The sequence below is a fragment of the Hypomesus transpacificus genome, unplaced genomic scaffold (genome assembly GCF_021917145.1).
Source record: "Hypomesus transpacificus isolate Combined female unplaced genomic scaffold, fHypTra1 scaffold_84, whole genome shotgun sequence".
Classification (NCBI taxonomy): domain Eukaryota; kingdom Metazoa; phylum Chordata; class Actinopteri; order Osmeriformes; family Osmeridae; genus Hypomesus; species Hypomesus transpacificus.
In genome coordinates, this window is record NW_025814038.1 from 245,295 (window position 1) to 272,642 (window position 27,348).

Below are 27,348 nucleotides of genomic sequence, written 5' to 3' on the forward strand. Positions count from 1 at the left end.
AACAATTTGCATTTTGCTCTACATCACAATTCCTGTAATATTTGTATTTTATATTGTATTTTATATTGTAAATTGGCAACTTATATTTTATTTCATTGTATAATTTATTGTATATTTGATTTTAATTGTATTCCACTTACTATTGCTAGTTTATTTATCCCTAGTATAGTTAGACCATATATACAAATAAAAAAAATCCTATATGTTTATTGTATGCACCTTCCTGCCAAAGCAAATTCCTTGTCTGTGAAAACTTTCATGGCGAATAAATCCCTTTCTGATTCTGATCCTGATTCTCTTGTCGCTGTGTTGACTGAACAGATTGTGTGTAAGCTCTAAGAACAGTTTCTTGCAGATTTTAGTAATCCTAAACTACTTGGAGAGGGGGGAAGGCTGATTTGACTCCCTCTAAACCGCCTCGGAAGGAACATCTGAACCGGTGTTTATGTCGAAAAGGTATTAGAGGAATACTTCATTTAAAACTAATACTTAACAAAATAACAAGCATAGTCTTTGCGTTAGTACATTTATATTCTATATATTCTATTAATAGACACCAAAAACGTAACTCGACAATAATGTGGATGTTGTACTGACATCTTTTATTTTATTAGCTACATACGGGGATTGACGTCTTGGAATTAGTTCCTGAAAAGTTAATTGCATGGAACGACCGTCTACTCTATGCGTTAGCAACACTGCCAACTAGTGATAAGCAAGTGCAAGTATTTCCATTGCACTTCTTCAGTGCACTCACAATCTACTCTCTAGCAGGGGCGATTTTGCGCGTTCCCGTGACTCGCCATAGAAAACAAAGCTATCTGAACGGCTTCCATTACAGCGGAGGATGCAGACTTCGAGAATATCCAAATAGAGGAAAATGCCACTGAATATGGATTTACAGCGAGTGTAGCATCGTTTGATACCGGGCCTGCAAAGGCTAGTGAGACGGCAGGACACTCGTAAAACTGACTAAATTATAGTTTTTTTTCAGGGGGTGCTTTGTCTTGCATTGCTTGGCCACCTAGCAGCAAACCATCATTGTAATTTCGATTGCAAGCTGTTCAGCTAGTGCTTGCTAGCTGATGACTGGGATATATCGCCATGTTGTTATCACATAGTGACTGTTGAAATATACCAATCTTGAAGCAACGGCGGAAATTTTCTCCACCAGCACCCACCGTTTTGCCACAGAAATCCCGAATCCGTGCTACTGTCGCGGAACGCACTGGCTGTTGTGATCGGCGACATGGCGGAGCAGGGCTACTCTGCTTGGTGAGTGCGCATAGGCATTAAGCGACCTGGCTAACCTGTGTGATTTTATCGATACATGTCACGAAATGTGCTGCTGTTGACTAATTAAATACTTGTATGTTTTTGCAAACTTAAGCCCAAAGGAATAACACCAACCATTTAAGATGTCAAACCCTTGTTATTAACTACGCTACGTGCTCAAGCTGCTGCGAACATGCTAACGGGTTAGCTGCTACTAGCAAACTAGTAGTAGTAGCAGCTAGCATTAGTTAGCCTATTCCCCAATATTGCCATTGAGAAAATTGTTAGCATTAGGCTAACAAGCCAAGCGGACATTCAAACCATGGGTGTATAAGCAGCTAGCAGATGTTTGATTTAGACTCCGATTATGTCAGTATACTGGCATATTTGTATTAGAATTATGACTTTAGCTACCGCTTGTTTTTACTGTACCGTAGATGGGTAGCTAACTAGCAAGCTACCTTAATTTTTTCTCTCTCCCAAAATAGATTACTTGATTACAGTAGCTGGATAACACCAGACTTAGCTTGCTAATTGCACACAAACAAAGACCACATAGCTAGACATTGGCTAGCTAGGCTTCCAAAGTCCTCGCTCCAGCTAGCTAATATCTCCAATCGGTATCAGGATTTTTGCTAGCAGCATTTTATAACAACCGTACAGCGCGGGGACGACATTTCTACATTTAAGTTAGGCTAGTGAGGATGAATGATTGGATCAAGGCATTAGGGAAGTGAAATAGTTGTTATGATAGCTACTAGTTTCTAACTACTGCGCAGCTTGCTAACCATACAGCCAACTACAGTACAGTACCAGCTCTCTACTTGCACACTCAGGCAATAATAAAAAGCCTGCTGTCTGACAAATATAAAGGCCTATTTTTGCTTATGACACACAAGCAAGCTGGCAAAATCGCGTTATTGACCCATACTTCCATACCATCTAGACAAGTTATTCCACTTCATCAGCATTACAGTATGGCTTTGTTTTTACGTACTTTTTGTTTTACACCATTAATGCCACAAAACGTCCAGCAAGATATTAATCGGTAACTTTTTTCAATCATTAGTTTCATATTTTTTATATACTGGATAAATGGCAGGTAGCAAGAGTATAGGAGTATAGGTCTTCAATATAAAATATTTCTAGCTATGGATATAAAGTGGCTGTTTTAAAGATACTCCAACTTATTACATGGCCAAGTTACTTTGGAGTAAGAGTAACGTTTTTTTAAATGTTTTTTATGAACAAGCTTGAACGACATCCAAACATGTGGTTCAGTTTGACCAGCAGGAGACCTGTTTAAATCAAACCTGGATCTACAATACATCATTTTCAGGAAATCGGATAATGCTACTTGTACCCTTGTAGATGTGGGTTGATTGGGCTTGTATTTGGAAATCAGCTTTGCGTCCATGTAGTTGACCAAGAGCCTAGGATATTCAAGTTCATATTAGTCTTTTCTGTCCTTAAGTATACTGGTAGACTTATACAGAGGCAACATTTAAAAACCAAACCGTTTTTTGGGGGGGGTGGTCTATGTAGTGGTCTGTTGTTCAGGCATGCAAATTGTTGGCTTGATAAGGGATGGCATTGGAATAGTTTATTGGAACATTGTCCCTCAATAGACAAGGAAGTCTCATGGCACTTTGGGCTGCAATCCAACACTCAACAGTCTAGAATTGTATTTTGTTTTAAAATGTTCCATTGACTTATCGCACCCATGTTCTGTAGCCTGATGTGGACAGAATTCTGAGTGACCGGTTTTAGCAGTTGAATATGGAATAGCACACAGCCTTTCTGTCAGATGGGTTGACTGGTGCCTTAGTTGAATGGTTTTCACTCCAGCCTGTTGGAGCATTTGAGAGCCAGGCCTGCCAGTCACTTCCAAGTTGTGTAGACGCCATTCCTTGAAAATCATTCCAACTGCTTTTCTAAATACTTTAAGGGGGGGGGTCTGCCCTACAGTATTTATTTCCTCACAGACATGGGGGGACCTCTGCATTTACGTTCATCTGGTACAATTTAACTCCGCCTCCGCACCTTAAGAAGTATGTTATCCAACCAGCTATAGACATAAAACGGGGCAAGTCTGTGTGGCAGCTTTTACGACATGTCTGTAGGGCACAGTTACGAGGTGTACCATCGCTCCGGTGTCCCATTTCCTCCAACAGATGACACGATATCCTGCCCATATTCCAAGAACTCCCGCAGTCTTTCCTGCATGGCTGAATAAAACAAAGCGACAGGAGTCCTACTTGCTGATGTTGACACCTGCGTTTGTGCCGGCGTCGTGAGGAAGGGAGAGGGGGGGACGGAAGGGGGAGAGGGGGGGTAGTAGGATCCAGATGAGCTTTACTTTCCAAGACCTGTCGGCCTTTGCTGTGTCACTTTCTCTACATCTCCTGGCACGGCATCCGTCACTTCGACTGACACGGAGGTCCAGGACGCCGTCACTGCAGCGCTCCGGTGGGCCACACTCGTGCAACGGTTCACTCCCAAAGAGAAACTGGCGTCGAGAGAGCAGCCCCTGGCCCCGTGTGCGTGTGCCTGACAGTGGTGACGTGTGCTCCTCACAGTGGTGACGTGTGCTCCTCACAGTGGTGACGCGGGCCGCGCGAGGCGTCCTGTTTCCCCCCCCCCCCCCCCCCCCCCCCCCCCCCCCCCCCCCCCCAAAAGCAGCATAAGCAGGGGGGTCAGATGGCTTAGCGGTTAAGGAATCGGGCTATTAATCAGAAGGTTGCCGGTTCGATACCTCGGCCGTACTAAATGACGTCGTGTCCTTGGGCAGGGCACTTCACCCTACTTGCCTCGGGGGGGAATGTCCCTGTACTTACTGTAAGTCACTCTGGATAAGAGCGTCTGCTATATGACTAAATGTAAATGCCCCCAGAAGCAGCATCTCAGTGGCTCCTGACCGTGGAGTGTATCATCTGGGCAGCTGAAGAGGGGCTGAAAGTGGGGGTTGCTAAGGCTAGCGCCATGGGGCTCGTCCGGATGAGCGTGACAGTTTTATTTTTTTAGGGGTGGGGTTAGGTCTTCTTAAGCCCAGAACACATCCCACGCCCCTGGACGGGGGGTGGAGGGCGTTCTGACGGCCTGGAACAGAGGTCATGCATGTACCTCTCTGCTGACAACACGGCACTCTGCTCCCCTTACACCTGCACCATGACCCAGGGTCAGCACTCTGCTCCCCTTACACCTGCACCATGACCCAGGGTCAGCACTCTGCTCCCCTTACACCTGCAACATGACCCAGGGTCAGCACTCTGTGCCCCTTACACCTGCACCATGGCCCAGGGTCAGCACTCTGTGCCCCTTACACCTGCAACATGACCCAGGGTCAGCACTCTGTGCCCCTTACACCTGCAACATGACCCAGGGTCAGCACTCTGCTCCCCTTACACCTGCACCATGACCCAGGGTCAGCACTCTGCTCCCCTTACACCTGCAACATGACCCAGGGTCAGCACTCTGTGCCCCTTACACCTGCACCATGGCCCAGGGTCAGCACTCTGCTCCCCTTACTCCTGCACCATGGCCCAGGGTCAGCGCTCTGCTCCCCTTACACCTGCACCATGACCCAGGGTCAGTGTAGCTCTGTAAAGTAATCAAATCACGTAAACTTTGTCCAAAAACTGTTTACCAATGTGGTGCTCTGTACAGCAGCAAAATTCTAGAACTGGGTTTTAACAGCATACCTTTAAAATTCTTTCAAGGGGCTTTCTTTTGAGCATATTCTTTCTTTTCGAGCATCTTTTCGAGGTTTTTTCCTTGCCCTACTGAACTGGGGAGGAGGTCAAACACAGACTGTGAGACTGCCATCCACCACTGTAGTTTAATCAGGATGCACTTTAAAGTTGCGATTGTTTTCGTTTAATATGTTTGTTTTTGTTGTATGGTGCGAGTAGACTACCGCCCTGTTGTCTTTAGCTGTGTGACAAACCTCTCCTGAAGAGTTTTATATTAGGTCTAAGTCTTTGTGTCCCACGTCTTCAACATAAACAACACGTCTAAGATTTCATTCAAGACTGCTACTAGTATACTATACTATTAAAGCCAATGTGTGTGTGTGAAAAGAGATGGTGTTTGTGTGATCGCGTGTGCATGAGAGATGGTGTGTGTGTGAGTGTGTGATCGCTTGTGTTTGACAGAGATGGTGTGTGTTTGTATGAGAGAGACGGTATGTGCGTGCGTGCTTGCAAATTTGTGTTTGTGATCATGTGTGTGATGGTGTGTGTGAGGGTTTTGTGTGATGGTGTATGTGTGTGTGTGTGTGAAGGTGTATGTGTGTGTGTGAGGGTTTATGTGATGGTGTATGTGTGTGTGTGTGTGTGATGGTGTGTATGAGGGTTTGTGTGATGGTGTATGTGTGTGTGATGGTGTATGTATGAGAGAGTGTGTGTGTGATGGTGTATGTGTGTGTGTGAGGGTTTGTGTGATGGTGTGTGTGTGTGTGATGGTGTGTGTGTGTGTGATGGTGTGTGTGTGTGTGATGGTGTGTGTGTGATGGTGTGTGTGTGTGTGATGGTGTGTGTGTGATGGTGTGTGTGTGATGGTGTGTGTGTGTGTGATGGTGTGTGTGTGTGTGATGGTGTGTGTGTGTGTGATGGTGTGTGTGTGTGTGATTGTGTGTGATGGTGTGTGTGTGATGGTGTGTGTGTGTGTGATGGTGTGTGTGTGTGTGTGATGGTGTGTGTGTGTGTGTGAAGGTGTGTGTGTGTGTGATGGTGTGTGTGTGTGTGTGATGGTGTGTGTGTGTGTGTGTGATGGTGTGTAGGCTAGTTAGGACCCAGGCGAGCATCTGTTGGGGAGCAGCAGTAGTGTGACCAGGCCAGTCAGTTAGACGGGGTTAAGGCAGCAGATTAGTGGGTTTAACATTTTAACTCCATTTGAAAACAGCTCTGAGACCAGCACAGACACTACAGGCTGCCTTCCTTCCTGTTGGACGTTAACTACTCCCACAGACCCCTCCGGTTTCCTGTGACACTTGCTACCTTTCAGCAACTCGAACATTATGCCAGCAATTTCTAATATGGCATGTACTTTTCTGGGTGTGCTTCTAGATAGAATTCAAAGTTCCTCTCTGATGGCTGTTTCTTACTTCAATCAGTGGTGGGGTTGTGGTATCTATGTCTGTCTGTCTCTGTCTGTCTCTCTCTCTCCTCTGTCTCTCTCTCTCTCTCCTCTGTCTGTCTCTCTCTCCTCTGTCTCTTTCTCTCTCTGTCTCTGTCTGTCTTTATCTTCCCCCTCTTCCTCTTTGTAGTAGAAGGTTTGTTAGGGGGGAGGGGAGTTGGCTGGTACACAACACTTTTATTAGAGTCAAGTTGACCCATTCCTCCCTCTCTCTCTCTCTCTCTCTCTCTCTCTCTCTCTCTCTCTCTCTCTCTCTCTCTCTCTCTCTCTCTCTGTTTCTCTCACTGTCTCTCTCTGTTTCTCTCACTGTCTCTCTCTCTGTTTCTCTCACTGTCTCTCTCTCTCTCTCTCTCTCTGTTTCTCTCACTGTCTCTCTCTCACTCTCTCTCTCTCTCACTGTCTCTCTCTCTCTCTCTCTCTCTGTTTCTCTCACTGTCTCTCTCTGTGTTTCTCTCACTGTCTCTCTCTGTCTCCTGGTACACAACACAGTCAAATTAAAGACCTAATCGGTTCTTCTCTCTCTGTCTGTCTGTCTCCTAACTTCCTGTGTTCAGGGCATACTCCCTCGTGGACTCCAGCCAGGTGTCCACCTTCCTCATCTCCATCCTCCTCATCGTGTACGGCAGCTTCAGGTGAGTGACCGCTGCAGTCCCACCTGTCTCACGCCAGCCTTCCACCCTGCGGCCTCGCATGTGCCACCACGCACAGAACGCGTCTAGAAAAACGGCAAAGGCCTGTGTCTCACCAATGTGTCCCTCCTTTGTCTCTCGCTCCGTTTCTCTCTCTCTCTCTCTCTCTCTCCTCTCTTTTTATCACTGTCCTCCCTGTCTCTCCCTCTACCTCTCTGTCCGCCCTCTCCTCCTCTCTCTTTCCCCCTCTCTCCCTGAGCAGGTCCTTAAATATGGACTGTGAGAACCAGGAGAAGGATAAAGATGGGAACCCGACGGCACCAGGGGCGTTCAATAACGGCAACACGAACAACAGTGAGTCTCACATCTTTGGTGAGACATGAGACATACAGAGAATGTGTGTTGTCCTTTCCTTTGTCTTATGTTTTTCTTTCTTCAATCTTATTTTCCAATCGTTTTTTTTATTTTTATTTTACAGCGTTATCATTCTGTGTACGTGTTCTTCCTCGGTTGGTTGCGTTACTGGGAGTGTGTGGGTGTTTGGCATTTCAACACGTGCATGTGTAGTTTGAGCCCTGTCACTTGTGCGTGTCCCCTCTGCAGGTATTCAGACCATCGACTCCACACAGGCTCTGTTCTTGCCCATAGGAGCCTCCGTCTCTCTACTCGTCATGTTCTTCTTCTTCGACTCTGTCCAGGTGGTCTTCACCATCTGCACTGCAGGTAATCCCTTGCTCACACACACACACACACACACACACACACGGTCTGACTCACTCGCGTGCATTAATGGAATCATCGTTGGTTTGTGAAGCCGTTCTGTAATTTGGTGTGTGTGTTATCTGTTGTTGTGATGTACAGTAAACAGGACTGTGGGAAGACCACAGTGTGATTGTTGTGGTTTCTCATCTCTCTGCTTCTTCTCTCCCTGCCCGCTGTTCCCTCACAGTTCTCGCCACGATTGCGTTTGCGTTCCTCCTGTTACCGATGTGCCAGTACCTCACCAGACCGTGTTCCCCACAGAACAAGTAAGTCCTCTTCCTGGGATCCCGTACTCTTTTTTCTCTCTGTCTCTCTCGCTCTTTCTTTATCAATCTTCCCCCTGTTCCTCTCTTTGCTCTCTCTCTTTCTTGCTCTCTGTTTCATTCTCTCAATCTTTATCTCTTTCAGTCCGTCTTTTTCTTTCTACCCCTCTCTCTTTCCACCTCACATTGTACACCCCTCTCTACACCTTCTCCTTCTCATGCCCATGTCGCATCTGCATAATGCCGTGTTAATCAATGTGTGAAAGCCTATCCGTCGGAGCTTTTGCACCAAACATAGCGGAATCCCGATAACGATTCGGCGGCACAAATGCAAATGACCTTTCACAGAACGTTCCGGCACACAAGGGAATCAGCGGCTCGCTTTTCCCTCGAGCCCTGGCGGCACACCGCGAGTCGCGAGAACGTTTGCCGGCGTAGCGCATGGCCGACGTGCCGTTGTCATACACAAACACGCGAGCATTAGTCATCGACGCCTCGGTTGATCGCCATTGTTGGCGGCAGACGAGCGCACCCTGGTATCGAGCCAGGTCCGGTCCGCCCTGCATGCAGGGCCCTGTTTGGGAAAGCGGTATTGACCGGTCCGTGAGGGTGGGAATGTTGCATGAGATGTAGTCATGAAGGGAGTCAGATGGCTGAGTGGTTAGGGAAACAGGGTGTTAATCAGAAGGTTGTCGGTTCCATTCCCGGTTGTGCAAAATGACGTTGTGTCCTTGGACAAGGCACTTCACCCTACTTGCCTCGGGGGGGGTGATTGTACCTGTACTTACTGTAAGTCGCTCTGGATAAGAGCGTCTGCTAAATGACTACATGTAAAGCCCTGGTTCTCTCTGCTCCTCCAGGATCTCCTTCGGTTGCTGTGGCCGCTTCACCCTGGCCGAGTTGCTCTCCTTCTCCCTGTCCGTCCTGCTGGTCCTCATCTGGGTGCTCACCGGACACTGGCTGCTCATGGACGGTGTGTGTGTGCGCGCGCCCTCCTGCTTGTGTCTCCGTGTGTCTGTCATGGGGGTGTGTGTGCCCGACTGTATCTGTGGTGTGTGTGTGCTTGCTTGTGTCTGTGTGTGTGTGTCTGTTGTCTGTTTGTAAGTCAGTCTGTGTGTGTGCTCGTGTGCCTGTATCTGTGGTGTGTGTGTGTGTGTATGCCTGCTCGTGTCTCCATTTGTGTATCTGTCCTGTATGTATGTCTTTTCATACATACATCACTGTGTGTGTGTGTGTGTCCGAATGTGTGTCTCCGTGCGTGTGAACGCATCAGCGACCCCCCCCCCCCCCCCCCCATCTGACAGGTGACCTGTGTGCACGCCTGTCCCCTCCCGTCCTAACCTCTGTCCCCTCTCATCCTAACCTCTGTCCCATGTCCCCTTTCGTCCTAACCTCTGTCCCATGTCCCCTCACAGCTCTCGCCATGGGGCTCTGCGTGGCCATGATCGCCTTCGTGCGCCTGCCCAGCCTCAAGGTGTCCTGCCTGCTGCTGTCTGGCCTGCTCATCTACGACGTCTTCTGGGTAAGACGCACACCCTCCCTCCCCGCCCAGACGCCTCTGAGCTGACACGCACACACACACACACACGCACATCACCGCATCCTGGGGCACGGCAAACTCTGTGTGCGTGTTCGCTCGCCACTGTTCGGGCCCCTCAGGTTAATTGAGGTGGACAGAGTTCCAGAACAGCGATTACTGCCTGACACAGATAAGATGTGTCCTTTCTGTGGCGGTTGGACGGCATAACTTTGATGTACTTATAATTGCGTTTCGCAGGAAAAGGGTAGCACGTCAGGCCTTCGTTGGGCATGTGTGTTCATGCAGTACTAATGAAAAAGATCCATATAAAGTCACGACTGCCTAGAATAGAAAATCAACAAAATGTACCCGCAGTGTCAGGAAGTGAGGTAAAATCTTGGTACGAAATGAAGATTTGTTTAGTTTGTTTAGTTTTGTTTGCTGAAGGCTGTGGGAAAGTTAGCTTGTTAGTTCCCTTTGGTTCGCAAGAGGCTAGTAGATAGCTGTTTGGATTTTCCGACTAGACTAGTCTAGCTGACAGTTAATTCTTAAAAACAAAACAAAAATGTTTTGTCAACTTAACACTGAACTTTGGGTTTGGAAAACGTTTTTGGATGTTAGCAGGATGCTAGTGGCTAGGCTAGGCTAACCTCCTGCTGTGTGTTTCTGCCCTGCAGGTGTTTTTCTCAGCCTACATCTTCAACAGTAACGTGATGGTGAAGGTGGCGACCCAGCCAGCAGACAACCCCTTGGACGTCCTCTCCAGGAAGTTGCACCTGGGCCCTGGCATGGGCCGTGACGTGCCCCGCCTCTCCCTGCCCGGCAAGCTGGTCTTCCCCAGGTACGCTGCCCAGGGTGTGGGGAAGGGCCCTGTACTATATTTAACCTCTTATCCATGAAAATCTTGTTCCGCTTGTTCACACGAGCGGGGGAAATCTGAGCTTGTTCTTCCTCTTTCCTTCTCGTGCTGCCCCCCCCCCACCCCCACCCTCTGTCCTGTGTTCCCTGCCCCCCCCCCCCACCCCCTGTCCTGTGTTCCCTGCCCCCTGCTGTGATCCGCCCCACGCTGCCTTAGCTCCAGGTCCTTCCTGTCTCGCCAGCTACTTTCTCCCCTTTCACCCCTCCCATGTTCTTTCTCGGCTGGTTCTCACCCCCCTCTCCCCATCCCCCCCATATCCTCATTTTCTCTGCTCGATCTCATCCCTCTCTCATCCCTCTGTCCCTACTACCCATATCCTCTTTTCTTCGATGGTTCTCATCCCTCTCTCCCCACATCCGCTTTCCTGTGCTGGATCTCATCCCTCACTTTCATCCGGCAGATGGCTGAGCGGTTAGGGAGTCGGGCTATTAATCATAAGGTTGTTGGTTAAATTCCCGGTCGTGCCAAATGACGTTGTATCCTTGGGCAAGGCACTTCACCCTACTTGCCTCAGGGGCAATGTTCCTGTACTTACTGTAAGTCGCTCTGGATAAGAGCGTCTGCTAAATGACTAAATGTAATGTAATGTCATCCCTCTCTCTCTGTGCAGTTCCACGGGCAGCCACTTCTCCATGCTGGGGATCGGAGACATCGTCATGCCCGGCCTGCTGCTGTGCTTCGTGCTGCGGTACGACAACTACAAGAAGCAGGCCAGCGGGGAGGCGACAGGCCCCGGGCCTGGACGCATGCAGAGAGTCTCCTACTTCCACTGCACCCTCATCGGATACTTTGTGGGTAAGCACCGCTCTGGAGGGGAGGAGTGGAGGTTTGATAGGGAAGGGAAACCAATCTCTGGGACTCTGGGACGCTGGCCTAACTTTGGCCCCTAGAGGGCGATGCTGGGTTAGTAAATGATTCTTCCAAGTTGAAGCAGTTCTGTTTCTTATCACTGGTGAGCAGGCCTGTTCTTCTGTGGTAGCACAGTCTGGTATAGCGAGAGTGTGTGTGTGTGTGTGTGTGACTAGTCTCGTGTCTCTCCCTCCGTGTACAGGTCTGCTGACGGCTACAGTAGCGTCCAGGATCCACCGTGCGGCCCAGCCTGCCCTGCTCTACCTGGTGCCCTTCACCCTGCTGCCACTGCTCACCATGGCCTATCTGAAGGTACCCGCCGCTAGCCTACTGTTAGCACCGCAGTCAGCACACCCGCTAGCCTACTGTTAGCACCGCAGCCAACCCACCCGCTAGCTTACTGTTAGCCCCGCAGCTAGCCCATCCGCTAGCTTACTGTTAGCCCCGCAGCTAGCCCACCCGCTAGTTTACTGTTAGCCCCGCAGCTAGCCCACCTGCTAGCTTACTGTTAGCCCCGCAGCTAGCCCACCCGCTAGCTTACTGTTAGCCCCGCAGCCAACGCACCCGCTAGCTTACTGTTAGCACCGCAGCTAGCCCACCCGCTAGATTACTGTTAGCACCGCAGCCAGCCCACCCGCCGGCCCACGGATTAGGAATTTAAATGGGACCAAATCCCCACAAGAATAGCAATACGAACGTGTGTGTGTGTGGTCTGTACAGGGCGACCTGCGGCGTATGTGGTCAGAGCCTTTCCACACCAAGGCCACCAGTTCCCGCTTCCTGGAGGTATGATGCACCCTGGGATACGCAGCCAGCGCTGGGAGGACCAGGGAGCCCCACCCCTGGACGGAGGAGAGAGAGGGACGCTGAAGAGAGGCCAAGTTCTCCTCATCCATGTTCATACGTCATCCAACCATCCTCGATGCAGCCGGCAGAGAGGCCCCAAGTCTGTGGGCCTCATTACCGAACACGGCTCCCGGCTGTTTCCCTGATCTCTCTCTCTTTCTCTCGCTAACATCTTGTTACACTTTCTTTTCCTCCCTTAAGTCCCTCCACTTATTTCATATCTACAACCCGGGTTCATCCTCACCCCTGGAAATCTCTCCCTTTTTACCCTCTCTCTCTTTCACTCTATCATCACTCCCAGCCTCCTCTTTTTCTTCTTATGGGCCCATTCCATTTTTTTCAAGGCCTCTCCCTCTCTTTCCTCTCTCTCTTCTGCCCCCGCCCCTCCTCCCTCTGTCTATCTGCTCTTCTTTCTCTTGATCTGTTTTCGCCCCTCCTCCGGACTCCAAGGCTCCAGCCTTTGACCTCCTCCATCACTGACTTATGGTTGTGAGTCGTCTCTCTACTGGTTCCTTGTTTTTAGCGTCGTCATCAGTATGGTTCTTGTTTCTTCTTCTCGAGTGGGTCACAAAACGAAGCGCGCGCGGGGGAGCCTCCGCCCACTTTACCTCTCCTGGCAGAACTGTGACATCAGCGCACAGGAAGTGGCGGTCAGCTGACAGGGGGAACCACTCCCCCATCTCTCCTCCTCCATCGTTACCTTGGTAACCCCCCCCCCCCAACACACCCCGGAACCCCTCAATCTCGTGCCCCCATACATTGCTGCCCCTTCACAGATACATGTATTTTATTTAGAAAGAAGATTTTATTCTTGACATATACAGAAAGGATGCATTATAAGTTGTGAATGTGCCCCAGGAGTTTGAAGGGGGCACACATCTCCTTGTATATATGTGTACACATGCATCATTCGTTTTGTGTGTGTGAGACAGTTGAGAGACAGTTGAGAGTTTGTGAGTGACTGAGTGACTGAGCGAGCGAGCAAAATAAATGGTCAAGTTATTTCCAATTACAATTTTAAAACCCGAAGAAAACCTTGACTATTAGAAGTTGTGGATTGAAATGATGCTGAGGGTTGATGGGACATGCAGTTTTTTTTTGTACTGGTCTTAGACTTGTAGTCCTATTCTGATTGGTCTGTCGCCCAGGGAACATTATTACGATATATTCTACCCACGAGTGACAGAATGAACTTTGGGAAAACCCACAAGACCATGGCAAGTGCCATGTCTTTACTTAAATGGGGGAGGGGTGTGTGTGTGTGTGTGTATGTGTGTGTGATTGCATTAGTTTGTGTAAGTGAATGTGTGGATGCCTGGTCAAGTTACCTTTTTTATAAAGCCTGTTTGGATCTAGTTGAGAAGATCTATATCCTTTTACAGGACTTAAATAATGGATTGTAATCAGTGGGTCCGTGGTAAATGAACTAGCCCACCACCAGTCGTGTTCCAGTGAAGTTCCGATAGTTGTTACTATCCTTCTGGATCACCACATTCCTCCCACAGAATTTTGTGGTGCTCGTCAATTAAATCATAGCTCAAACGATACTGGAATTAGTGTGTTAGTGTTCTACACGTGGGATGGAGCTAGAGAGAGACGTATGGAAAATAAAATTTGCAAAAGTGTTTTCTTTGTTTTTTTTTTGTTTTTTTTTGCATTTGCCCTCAATTTTATTTTGTTAATTTTTTGTAATTCTTTTTTTTTTTTATATATATATAAGTACATCCTTTTGGGCCTTTGCATGTCAAGTTTACTGTGTGTGTCATTCCCATGACTGCATCACCAGAGCATCTGCAGCTTAGAAACCCTGCCGCCCCTTAATCAAGCCACCAGGCCTGTGAGCGAGGCCACACAGAGACAAGAAGCCTGAAGGGTATAGGCCAGGGTGGGCAGGGTCTGGGCCCCACACCTCAGACCATCCCTGACCCACAACCCTGGTGGTGCGCAGGGGGGCGTGCGCCCTAGGCGTTGCGTCACCTGGACTCCGTTGCCGTGAGATTGACGGACAAAAACTTCATGGACCTCACAACCCTCTCCCTCCTTCGCTCACACACACACACCCCGAATACCTGACCCTCTGCCACTATGGACTTGGCAGGGAAAAAAGTTATTGACTATCATGGTAAGAACAATTGAAGAAAAAAAAATATATTAAAAAAACACACAAAAAAAAAAAAAACGTTTGACGAACGAATTTTTTGAACGATATCTTTCTTTGGATCCCGTTTGTATATTTTTTTTTTTTCTTTCTTAGTGCCGTAGAATTAGGTTTCCCCTCCCCATTTTATACTTTTCTTTCCACCTCTTGTCCCATTAAGCAGAGAGACCTATCTCTGCCGGTGGTTGACGTTACAGCTGAATGGATTCTGTATAAAAAGTCGAGTAAATAAATTAAGAAATGTGTAGTGAACTGTGGATCCTGAAGAGCTGAGTCGCAAACAATGTTGCTCCCCTTTTAACCCTGTTCCCCTTCCTAGACCCCGTCAGTCAGGATTCTACTGTAAATAAACATGACTCTAACTGTACCCATCCGGAGTCTGTCTTTTCTCCCTGCCTCACAGTTCCACAAGATACAGGACTGTACATGGGGCAACGTAGCACATTGTCCCTGCTGTGCCTGCAAAGAATAATCTAGTACCGGTCAACGGGTGTAGATTATTAGTATTTCTCCCATGTTTGGTAGGTAGTGTTTGTTAGAACGGTATTACACTGAATTGTTTTCGTTATAAGGAACTTTGGCTCCTCTTAATTGATTTGATAGTGATTCTTGTTTGTATGTTTTTTACTCTGGCGCGTACTGTTTTAGGCTACAGTTCGCTGTACAGACCTGATGCGACTACGTTCCAGTTGAGAAAATTAGGTTGATGTGATATCTCCCATTTTACTGTGGTGATGCTGCCTGCATAATTAAGAATGACCACTGGGTGGCGACACAGTCTAAGTCAGGTGAACACCGTCGACCGTTCTTCAGATCTCGTCTGTGCTGCACAGCAGGTGTTGCGAATGCAGAATATTTTAAATGGTCAGGCCCGCAGCTTGTTTATGATATAATTTTATCCGTTACGGGAGTCAGATATTTATGGTGAGGTAAGATTTGGGACCTGTGACAGGGATGTCTTCAACCTGTTCAGGTGTTGATGAGGCCATGGAATTGCTGGTTCAACTGTGATGTGTGCAATAAGGCGAGGGTCTTTTTAAAATCAAGTTCCTCTGCCCCACAGTGTGACCCCTGTAGATTCCAATAGGCCTGTCTATAGTAGATCATCTATTGATATGTCAGGAAACTGCTCAGGACGATTGCTCGTTGCAGTGGACGGCGCAAATAGGCTTTCTAAAAGAAACATCAAGTCTATGTGAACAGGAATGTTCACAGCACAAACCCAGCCAACCGCTAATACCTAGACTACAACTCAAACTGCAGGATCACAGAGAAAATGTCTTTAAAACAACAGTAAATGTTCACTTTCTGAAAGCTAGGCTACCCTAACTGTCCTAAGAGACGTAACAAGTCAGCCATGTAGGCTACTGTTATGAAACACCACGTAAATCTGTAGAACAGAATGGCACAGGTAGTTCATTCTTCACAGCGTGTAAAGAGGATGTTTTGCGTCCGTGTTTGCCACGTCTAGATCTGACTTCTCAATCAGAAACTCGCCTCCACAGAAAAGTAGGGATGGAATCCGTTGCCATGGAGGAGCCTTTTCTAGCTTCGGTGGGAAAATGGCTGCCTCGTTGTCGCCCCAAATTTGCTGAGTCAGGTATTTACAAAGACCACAGTATGAAAGGCTATCCGTGCAGAGTGGCATTGCAACACTAAAACGAGTTCCTTTTGAGGAAGTTAAGATTGCGTTATTGTCGTTTGTAAACGTGTTTATAAACTAGACTTGTCGTTGTTGCATGGGCCTATACAGAACGGATATGGATTGGTTATGTAACCCACACGTCCACACAAAAAAAAACAAAAAGAAATTGTCAAAACACTATTATTAAGTCGTTCTCAGGTCTGGCAATGAAACAAGATTTTACATATTTGAGTTCTTAATTTAAAAAAAGATCTATAAAGCATTGCTTTCTGTGTTAAGTCATACAAAAATATTATGTTGTAACAAACACACCAGCTGTCTAAAAACCAATGATCTCAAACTTCTCTGAAGAAAACCTGTATGTAACACCTTTAGCCAATGTAAAGACTGTGTACGTTTTGTAAAATAAAAAATATGACTTTACTGTTGCTAGCCTGTCAGTTGCTGAGAGCATGTAGCCTAGGTTATCTAGCAGGATAACAGACCATCCAGGGTGTGCGGGGAAGGGGCTTCCAGGTCCCTGGGGGTAGGGCAGGGTCAGTCAGGTCAGGGCAGAAAGAGAGGAAGAAAGAGAGAGGCAGGGAGAAGCAGAGGGAATGTTGGGGGATGTCTAGTTTCCATCCCTCAGGTCTCTCTGCTCCTCTGAGGTGACCTGGAGATTCCACCAGGACCATGGGGATTGTGGCACATTTTCTGGATGACGACGCCGGAATGCATGGATTTTCCTTAGATCTCTCTCAGTTTGCTTGTGAGAGTAGCCTAACAGCTCGCAGGTGGCAAGGCAAGTCAATTATTATTGTATTTAAAAAAAGACAAAAGATTAAATTTGATAAGGGCTTGCGGGAAGTGCATTTTGTATTTTTTTTGGGGGTTGTTGTTGAAATCTCAGAACTAAACGGTGTCTCCAGAAACGACAAACACGTCATTTTGATTACACACCATGAACGCCTATAGGGTATGTCAAGGATTTCACACCCTTATCTTTGTTTGATCGGATAAGTGTGTTTATCCATGTGATGCAGAGTGTTAACTTGTTTAGGTCAGGGACAATTTGACTGCGTGGTTGTAGCCAAAGAGGTTATATAGTTGTGGCCCAGGCACACAGCCATGCTAATGTCAGGGAGCCCTCCCTCCCTCCCCCCCTCCCTCCCTCCCTCCCTCCCTCCCTCCCTCCCTCCCTCCCTCCCTCCCTCCCTCCCTCCCCCCCTCCCCCCCTCCCTCCCTCCCTCCCTCCCTCCCCCCCTCCCTCCCTCCCTCCCCCCCTCCCTCCCTCCCTCCCTCCCTCCCCCCCTCCCTCCCTCCCTCCCTCCCTCCCTCCCCCCCTCCCTCCCTCCCTCCCTCCCTCCCTCCCTCCCTCCCCCCCTCCCTCCCTCCCTCCCTCCCTCCCTCCCTCCCTCCCTCCCCCCCTCTCCTCCAGTTAGGCATTCCAGGCTTGTTTAAATAAGGCTTGCTTGCCCAAGGCCCCCTCTGGCCCTTTGCCCTCTGACCTGAAGTGCATTCTGCATGTAAAGTGAGGAATTCCTCTGAAGTTCAGTTAATGGGGTTGAGTGTTCATCCGTTGGACCCTGTTCCAAATATCCACCCAATGGAAGCGACCGTCGGTGTACTCCGAAGAGCGAGACAGTGGTGTCTCTGTAAACAGTAAGGACTGCTTTTGTGTAATATTCTCACCAACAGGGAGTAAATCACGATTCAAAATGCTCAGTGACATTTTGCATGGATCGAAAAGTGCCTTTTATGGTTAGATGTGTAGCAAGGAGATGAAGAGATACCTAATATCTATTTTACCTCAAATCAATCTGCAATAATTGACGCCGATTGTAATGAGAAATAGAAATAGACTCAATATATATCACTGATTTTGATCTTTTCTGAGAGTGTAAAAAGTATTTTGAAGTCAACATACACAATAGGGTTTAAGAATCTAAAACAGTCATACATATACACATTGGCAGGTTTTCCCAGATTCGTTAAGAAGCTCTTAATGCTAAGAGCTTCGTAGGAGCGTTCTAAGAGTGTTCTACAGCATTCTTAGAACGCTCCTAAGAAGCTCTGAGCGTTAAGAGCTTCTTAACGAATCTGGGAGACCCGGCAATTGTGTTTTCAACACTCACACGGCACTACTTAAAACTTCCTTAGTTAACCAGCAGAACGTGAGTCTTCACCACCACTGAAACATACCCAAGCGCCCGAAGGAAAGAAATGTGTCTCTCTCAGGACTGAAGGGATGTTCCTCTGTCACATTTTAAGCTTTAGAAAGCTGTGCTGTTGGAGATGTTGTAAAAGGCACTGCCACCCACACAGTGGGAATGTCATGCAGGCAGTCCATAGACTCTGTTTCTGCAGCAGGCTGGGAGGGTGGTGTGGGGGTGGAAGGAGGGAGGGAGGGAGGGGGGAGGGGTGGGGGAGAGAAAAGGGAGCCCTCCTTGGAAGAGACGTGGAGAATTGAAGCTCAGGGAAGCTCGAGGTGGGTTGGGGTCTCCTGGTCAGGAAGATAGCTGGGGACAGATCACCCAACCACCTCCACTACTCTCCCCCTCTAACCAACACTTACCACAAAATAACAAATCCATGTTGTTTCGGTGGGAAATGATCAATGACTATCCATCACAGTTGTTTGTCCTTTTCCTGACGAGACCCCGACTGGGGAGCCACTGAGATGTGGGTTGGGGGCTTTGGAGGGGTGAAAGGGCAGAGGAAGAAGGGAGGTACGTTTTCAGAGGAAGGGAGTTTGGAAAAAAGAGGGAACAATTACTCACATGTTAAGAAGGCCCCCACGACACCCCTCACAAACGACAGTTTAGAAGCAGCACAAACCAGCGCAAACCTCACTGGCTTTTCATGACACTTTTAACTAAGAAGATGTTTAGGAAGAATGGAAAAAATATTGTGTCAGGTTTTTTAGTTTTGTTTATCTGTGTGTTTTTTTTTTAAGTTAATTGATTAAATTAGTTAGGTGGAAAGTGGGGATTTAGTTTTTTCTGATTGTAGTGTTCTGTGTAGTTTGTCTTAAATTTTTTTTAGTTCTGTAAAGTTACATCCAATTAAATGAACCCTAAGGTAACCCAACCCAATGAAAGGCACTTGAAGAAAAACTACTTTTGAAACAGTCCTTTCAAAGAAACCTTGAAAAACTGCATAATGAAACTCTAACCATATGTTAACAATTATTCTTCCCACCCCCCATCTTTAAGAATTGCACTTTAAAAATCTTTATGATGAAGTTTGAAGATTTGTATTGAACATATGTGATTAAGGAGAATGAAGAATATTTTATGAATGGAGATAGTTTGAAACTTTTATCCATAAAATTGAGTAATTAATGTAATTGGGTTATTTCAAAGATTATTAGTTGTGAATTAACATACTGCACCTCTCAAATGTCGTATTTCGTTATTATAAGTGTACATTTATAGTTTTATTTGCATTTTATCTCTTATTTTGTATATGATTTTACATTTCTGTGACTTACAGTTACAAGATTAATACATAATTTGTTGTAATACTCTAAGGATTACACAAACAAAAATAGTTTGACAGATTTTTCCAGTTTAAGTGCCTTTTAAGTGCTTAAACGTCAGAAAAATTTAATAAAAGTAAAATGCTTTTGAGAAGTTTCAAAACTGCATGAACTGAAAATGTACTATCCTACAATGACTAGCAAAATGTGCTTAAAATAGTCATAGTAATTACTTTAAGGGCAGAATTCCAGCACTGAATTTGCGCTGGAAATCTTTACGTTCGACAAATTCAAGATTATGAATCATATGTATAATTATACAAGACTAGTCTTTACATTATGAACATCCTTCATCATAATAAAAGAATAACATTAATATTACATAATTACACAACTCAGTTCTGTCTTTACCTTTGATATTATTTCTTCATTTGAAACTTGCTTTAATGTCATACCTCACATGTAGATGAGAAACACTTGCATTGGTTAAGAAGATAATAATCTAAATGATCAAAGTAAGGAAATAAACAAAAGATGATTGACAAAGTTAAGTTGATTTTAACTATTTGTAAGTGTATGCATTGTCTTTTTTATCAGAAGTTGCATGGTTCAGGGAATCAAACTTCATTTTCAACCTGCTTGATTACAATGAATTAAACTGATTGTAGAATCACATTTTAGGACTAATTCTAACACTTAAAAAGTAAGATAGTATACACATCAAATAGCCTACAGGAAAACATGATTCCTTGGTTTCATGTGAAAGAGGAGAGGGACTTTAGGGAGGTGAGGAGAGGTAAGGACTTTAGGGAACAAACCTGAAGTTAAACACAGAAGCTAAGAAATAAACTGATGTTTTTGAACCAATTTTTAACTTAATTAAAATCAAATTTGATAACAGAGATTTATGTGTCATGAACCCTCATAAGAGGTTTGGGAATTCTATAAAACATTAATACTGAAGTTCTCTTAGGCTGATCTGTGTGATTTGACTGTCAGTGGTCTCTGTTGATGTTACTGTCACAATGAATATGTTTGTGTCAAACAGTCTATTCCACAAAAGTAGATGAGGGTTTTTATTAATAACTTCCACCTTTACTTTGCTGTCCTCCTGCAACTTGAACCCCTAATGTAACTGCTGTATTTCCACGCCCAGTTTCAGATTGATTCTCCTTCACCCCATGAAGATTTGTTTGGGTCTAATGCATCGAAAACCAAAACAGATGCTCAAGTCTGATCAGGATTTTAGCACTATAGTTTCAGCTTTTTTGAAATCCAATTAGAGTATGAAACCATGTTGCTATTATGATGTTGGGATGCTGGGATATAATAAACTGTAATAAACCTACACTTTAAGGGATTATGTTTTTTTAGACATCATGTTCAAATATTGATTAAAAAGACATGTACATGACCACTGAGAGCATCATGTTTGCAACTGATTATAACTAATATATAAAAACCCTAGTTTGCCCTTGTATATATTTAAACATTCAGTCATGAAAGATACAGGATCATCTGATCTGAGTCCAGTAGACAGCGAGAGAGAGAGAGAGAGAGAGAGAGAGAGAGAGAGAGAGACCCCCATCCTCCCTGCTTTACATTTTTTTTAAATCGTCAATTGGCAGCACAACCAGCTCTTTCCAGGGTGGGTTAGGCTCGCCTGGGTGTGAGGTATAGGCTGAGGCCAGCCTGTGTGAGGAGAGGGAGACTGGGCTCTCTCCTACTGGACAATACCATTATTTCAGCTCCCCTGGTCAGGAATGCCAGATTTCACAGACCGCTACTCTCCCCCAGACGTCAATCAAAGTTTTGCAAGCGTGCAGGCGCCTATCGTTGAACCCACCCACCGGTCCAATCCAAATTGTCAGTTTACCCCCTCAAAAAACTCTCAAAAGCCAGGCTACTTTCCTTTAGTTAAGTCATCCTACACTGTCAAACTAGAAAATCTGACAAGGGGATTAATTTTGCCCTAAAAAAAAAAGTACAATTATTACAATTATAACTTGATTTAGGCATATATAGGCCTAAAGATGCCCAAAAAATGGCCCAAGTCGTGGTGTCTAATTCACAAAGCATCAATCGAGTCATTTGACTTTAGTTACTCTGATTTGATTTCTATGAAATTCTTTAAGAAACTAAACTGTTTTTAAAAACACTTTTCATTTTGTTATTTGTCTCTTTGGATATCTATTGTTAGCTAGTTATAATCTGCCGTATTTTCAACTCAAAAGAAAGAAATTTTTAAACGAGACGGTTATCTGAATCACGATAGCCTATGTCATGGTAAACCTTATAATCCATTGTTAATCCGTGTTCAGGCGCGTGGAACATTTTACGCACGAACACCTATAACGGTGTAGGAGAGGTTGATAAGAAAATTGTGAATGAAATATAGTTAATCATGCTTTCGTTGTATACTGTGGCGCTTCGTTGTATGTGACCAATCCTGGAACCGTTGAGAATGTTGAACACCCCGAAACTAAACCAATGGCTTACCATATGGCAAAGACTAGCGCAAGAAGAGGCCAATCAGCAGAAGGCATGCAAACGAGGAATTTGCTCCGGCAGGCTCTGAATGTCAAGTAGTCAAAGATGGAGTCTGGCTCGGGCAGGCCGTGCGTGTGTGCATGGACGATTTGTAATTTTATCTCCAAGCGCTACTGAAAATAATTTTCTGTTTTGCGTTTTGGATGTGACGGGCGTGTTGCGATTCTAGCGTAGCAATATGTGAAGCACGTTGCGGGGCCCAGTTTCAACATTTTTTGATCAACTTTTGCTTCTTTACATTTTTTGCCTGTAACGGATTGTCCCTCCCTTGGCCAGCTACCATTCATGAATTTGGGGGGTCCTTTGCGTTTGGGAGTCACATTTGGCGGCAATAGCGGGTACTCAGAGCGAAGCCGAGAAGTTAAGAAGGGTGGGAAATGTGATCTAAGGGTTATACAGAAGAATTAAGGGAAGAAAATGTCAAGGAGCGTCGCTACTACAGGCGCATCGGGACCCTGCGTAAAGATTGTCCATGGAAGCTCTACCTCTAGATTTGACCAGTGATCTCCCAGCACGGCGGACCAGGAACATGCATGCTTATTTTTTTTACGTTGTAGCACATATCTAAACGTAGGCTATCTACTAGGAATACTCAAGATTATTGAGACGTCGACTTCGTGCGATCTAACAAGTCGTTTGTGTAAAGGGCTGAGAAAGAGTTGATGTTTGGCTGGCGAATTCACTTTAGTATCCTATCGTTAATAATTATTTCAGTAATAGGCTACATTGGTTCGAGTGAAACATAGAGGATTGGTTTGTAGTAAGTTTGTGTTCTTTGTCATATGAAATCTCTGAATTCGTCTAGTTGTCATACTTGTTGGTATATCACATGCTAGGCTGGATTTACGATGTAAACTAAATTTACCAATTTGTGCTTTTTAATGCGTCTTTATTTACATGTAATAACAAAACTGGATTAGGTCAAACTTAATGTTTTAATTCAATTTCCTATATTGCCTTTAAGACAAACAAACTTGTTTTCAAAGTTGTTCTTTTCAGAGAACGTGATCTACTGAAACTAATGTTTTATTCGATATTACAGGCCACGGATTTTTTTTGGTAGGCTTTTTGTTGTAGCAGAGGTCAAAAGATAATTACAAACAGGTTGTTCTTGTAGGATTCCTGGTATTTGAAAGTGCACAAATTAGTTTGATAAGTTTGTGAAACATGTACTTTTTCTAGTAGGTCGGGCCCATTCGTTATCTGTCAGTTGAAAACGTATACCTAATTTTTCTCCTTTCCTTTGAATTAGAGTAGACTACGTGTAGACTAATGGTAAAAGTAGGTCTACTCGGGCTAAGCACCCCGCAGATATTGAAATATGAGTCATTCTTTAGTGTATTTGTGAGTGGACCACGATTAAAACCTTTAATATTATTTTCAGAATTGTAACCTTTTCAGGTTGAATTTGTCCCTTAGTTACCGTCTGTGAAATAATGGATCTGATTGTGTCACTGTATGCCTATTAAGAGTGGGCAAGTAATCTACAGGCTCACGATTCCATCAAAACATGTTTTAGCTTCTTTAAACGGCCTTCACTTCCTGAACTATGGATGGTGTTTCGGAAGTGAGGGTAACAGCTTAAACAAGTCGTTTTTTGAGTGATCGTAACAGTTTAGCAACACTTTCTGATTGGGAAAAGGGCTTCTGAGTTGGTAGAACAGTACCATAGTGGAGTAAAGGCAGAGGACCAGTGGGTGTTAATATTCTTATCCACTGCCCTTTTTCTGTTGTACTACTGGGCATTAAGATTAGCAGTGCAATATTAAAAGGGCATTGGCTGATGAAACATAGAGCCACACCTCCCTCACCATTGCCTTAACTTCTCACCCCTCTGAGGCCTGACAGGCCACAGATATAAGGGCCCTGTGTCTGTGACGTTTCAACAACCCTAGATACCCCACTCTTTAATAACGAGCTGGTAAACCCTCCCTCTTCCTGTGGTGGGTCTCATTAGGTAGTATATGTGGGACACACAGTGTTAATTTAAAGACTCCGCAGTGCAAGGGGTTATATTTAGAATCTTTGTGTATTATGACATTTATGGAATTGTTTGAGTTCTTGCAATTAGGAACATATAATGAGCCCTTTCACTCAGGAGTCATTGAAGCAAGCATCCTGCAGCTGTTATAATTTATTCGGATATAAACGAGGCCTATTTGTAACTGAATTGCCGCTGAGATCCTGTTATTTATGCCTCACCGCCTTATATTGAATATCTACAAGCTACAAATGGCTACGATTCTGTAAACGTGTCGTAGTCGGATTTTCATCGTTCGGATCTGTTGGCAATGAAGAATGTGTGTCCACGTGCTGACATTATGCTGAGGTCAGCTGCTTTGACAGTGTTGCACTACTGTACCACCTATTCTAGCAGTGCAATAGTATTGTCATAGCATCAGGCCTCAGTAGAAAACGCTTAGAGCTGGTGACAAGTGGAGGGTGGCAGATACCAGAGTAGGTGTAAACCTCCCAATCTTATATACTCTTGGTCTTTCATTAATCAAGCGTGTTTGGTGTAATTGCCACCTGTGAAATTTAGTCAATCCGTAGTCAGTCATAGCATTTCCATATGGAAACTGTTCTTGGAAAAGTTTTTGAGATCATACATTTTAGATAACACAACCACACAGTAATTGCATTGGAATGTGTTGGCAAATGAGGTGGCAAATGTAAAAAAAAAAGAAATCCCTTCTGTGATTCTAGAATTGTAAAAACAGACATTTCCATTTGTTCTATAAAAAAAAAACAATGAGAAACACACAAGTTAAAAATCCTCCAGAACCAGAGTTAAGAATGACATCGCTGTATTGTTTCTGATAACTTCTGTCTTTCACACATGTCTACTTGATGGACACACCGTTTGGAATTGCTTTTCCTTTTTCAGTGTTGGAGTGCGTTGCAGACGTCAAAGTCTGTTGCACAGTGCCCACGCGTGTGATCCTCCCCCCCCCCCCCCCCCAGCAGAGAACACACCAGAAGGGAGAGAGAGGGGATGTGTGTTTCAGAGAACACACCAGAAGGGAGAGAGAGGGGATGTGTGTTTCAGAGCATCTCTCTGGTGGCAGGTTGATGGGGGAGGGGACTCATGGGAGGAATGCTGTGAGGGAGGGGAGGGGAGGGGAGGGGAGGGGAGGGGAGGGGGGGGGGGGAGGGGGGGGGGGGGGGGGGGGGGAGGGGGGCTGGGATGGGGTCTCAGAGAGTGTTCCTGTGTGTGTGTGTGTGTGTGTGTGTGTGTGTGCGTGCGCGTGTGTGGTGATTCTCATCTGTTGCCTGCTGGGGCACATTTGACGTTGGTTTCATCAAACAAGATCTACTGCTACGTGTACCTTCCCACCATATCGCTACGCATTCATTTCTACAAGACTGGGATTTGGCCACTCCAAAAGACAGATAAATGTGCCGGTTTTATGGTGGGTCATCGTGTATTATCCATTGTTAACCTATAACCAACCATGACTGTTAGAAGCACCTCAATGCTGCAATTGCTGCATTGAGGGACATAAGCGCAGAAACATGTCTTTGTGGTTGTCTTTGCTATTCTTTCATCACCTTTTTATACCTGTTTATACTGCCAATTTATACTGAGCTTTTGCGATTATAGGGTTAAGAAAAGCATATTTTAGTTGAAGGGGTGGGCTATTTGTTGGTTTATTTGTGTGACTGCAGACTGAAGGAAAGCTTGGCCTACAGTACCTCAGCCACTTGACTGTGCGAAATTCTCCCCGAGTTAAAGAATGTGACTTGTTGAGGCTTGCTTGCAATGCTTTCTGGGAAATCCTGGAATGTTTGGAATGGGGGACTGTGGAGGTCCTATCTTAGTGGATAGAGAACTGTGTGTCCTGTGTTGGATCCAACAGGTCAGAGCTGCAGTTGTGTTTAGGTGGATCAGGGAAGCACCACTGCACACTGTTAGCTACAGAGCAAAGTAAATGAGCTAATTAGATCCAGATCTCTCTAGTCTATGTGGAAAAACAATCCACTCCTGTATTATAACCTAATAAAACATTTCACTCTACGAAAAAACGCATCTTTTTACGCGTCTTTTATATTTATTAATTATTGTTTAGCACTTTACTGTTTGTGAACAATTTTATGGAGTATTGTGATTACATTAATGGAAAAAGCTATCAATAAACATTAAAACGCTATGAAGGTTACATCTCTTGTGTTAATGTTTGTTACATAAATCGACTTTAATGAAAACATTCGTATAGTTGTAATAAACAATACAGGAATTAAATAAACCGATGTTAAACTGTTGGCCTTACGAAATAATTGATCCATTTTTTTGCTAAGTTGATTAATAGGCTGAGTTCACCTCTTTGACTGAAGCCTGGGTTTTTGTATTTAGGTTACCTGAATTGAGCCAGCAGTGTTTAACATAATGAGGAACACGAGCAAAGTGAACACACATGTAGGCAACTCGAACGTGAACAATCTTTGGGGCCACCGCTTTCATTGCACAATAGTACCTGCCATTCTTCTAACGAAAACAAATAATTTCATTCCAGGAAATAAAAGACTAAATTGAATTACAATTGGGGAAACAGCCAGCCATCAATTTGCATTCATTTTCAATGTTCCTGCTGTTTTAGGCTTCACCTCAAGACTTTTATGCAGACAACGAAAACCAGTTAATTCACAATTTGTTACAGTGGCTCATTTGTTTTCAATTATTCGCTACTCGTTAACGAAAATAAATCCAAGTAATGTCTCGCCTATACGAAAATCGCATAGGCGCCATAGATTTTTCTAAACATTACATTTCCCATTTTGTGTCTCTTTCGATATGTGAAAGTTATTCTACTGTAGTGATGGGTGTATCAGTCATACTAACAAGTGTCGGGTGTTAGGCTGCAAATAACATCTTTCATTTACGGCCAATTCTGTGTGGCGAGTTGGCTTGATTTCACAAAATTAGGATTTCATGTCACCCAGTGGACGCAGGGTGTAAATACAACCGACTTTTGAACCATGTAAATGTGTTACGAAAATTGGTAAAAGGTTGCCTAGGCCCAAGTCGTGTTTAGTTTTTTTTTTTATCAAATTGGATATAAACAACAAACAACATATTATCTATAAACAAACTCTTCCAAAAATGACAACGATGTTGTGTGTGGGCTAATGTGCCATACATTCAATGACTGATGAATGATTATTCCTTATCCATTATCATTATGAACAACATTAATTCTGGCGTATTTAGCTGTAAATGTTCTTGGCCGGGTTTCCCAGATTCGTTGAGAAGCTCTTAACGCTAAGAGCTTCTTAAGAACGTTCTAAGAGCGTTCGAACGTTCTTAAGAAGCTCTTAGCGTTAACAGCTTCTTAACGA

General features: G+C 45.1%; 2 protein-coding genes across 7 annotated transcripts in view; one reads left to right on the forward strand and one right to left on the reverse strand.

The window, feature by feature from the left end:
- Positions 1 to 764: 764 nt before the first annotated feature.
- Positions 765 to 14,723, forward strand: sppl3 (signal peptide peptidase 3). Of its 3 annotated transcripts, none has more exons than XM_047017948.1 (11): positions 765 to 1,275; positions 6,966 to 7,043; positions 7,303 to 7,412; positions 7,644 to 7,763; positions 7,990 to 8,068; positions 8,926 to 9,038; positions 9,481 to 9,587; positions 10,262 to 10,425; positions 11,114 to 11,298; positions 11,555 to 11,664; positions 12,073 to 14,723. In XM_047017948.1, exons 1-11 carry the CDS (start codon positions 1,250 to 1,252, stop codon positions 12,142 to 12,144), a joined length of 1,164 nt encoding a protein of 387 aa, XP_046873904.1. In that variant the 5' UTR covers positions 765 to 1,249; the 3' UTR covers positions 12,145 to 14,723. The 3 variants fall into 3 exon arrangements, with proteins under 3 accessions (XP_046873904.1, XP_046873905.1, XP_046873906.1); XM_047017949.1 differs by having other exon boundaries at positions 7,303 to 7,394; XM_047017950.1 differs by having other exon boundaries at positions 7,303 to 7,394; positions 7,689 to 7,763.
- A 12,311-nt stretch (positions 14,724 to 27,034) lies between these two features.
- nt5c2l1 (5'-nucleotidase, cytosolic II, like 1) overlaps positions 27,035 to 27,348 on the reverse strand; it is a 9,965-nt gene continuing 9,651 nt past the window's right edge. For all 4 annotated transcript variants that reach the window (XM_047017881.1, XM_047017879.1, XM_047017880.1 and 1 more), the window contains one exon: positions 27,035 to 27,348. This exon is cut by the window's right edge and continues 665 nt beyond it. The gene's annotated coding sequence lies outside the window, so the exon portion shown is untranslated.

Coding starts and splice junctions, on each gene's coding strand:
- sppl3 (XM_047017948.1), top strand. CDS start 1,250: ATGGCGGAGCAGGGCTACTCTGCTTG. Junction 7,044..7,302: donor ATCGTGTACGGCAGCTTCAG/GTGAGTGACCGC, acceptor CTCCCTGAGCAG/GTCCTTAAATATGGACTGTG. Junction 7,764..7,989: donor CTTCACCATCTGCACTGCAG/GTAATCCCTTGC, acceptor GTTCCCTCACAG/TTCTCGCCACGATTGCGTTT.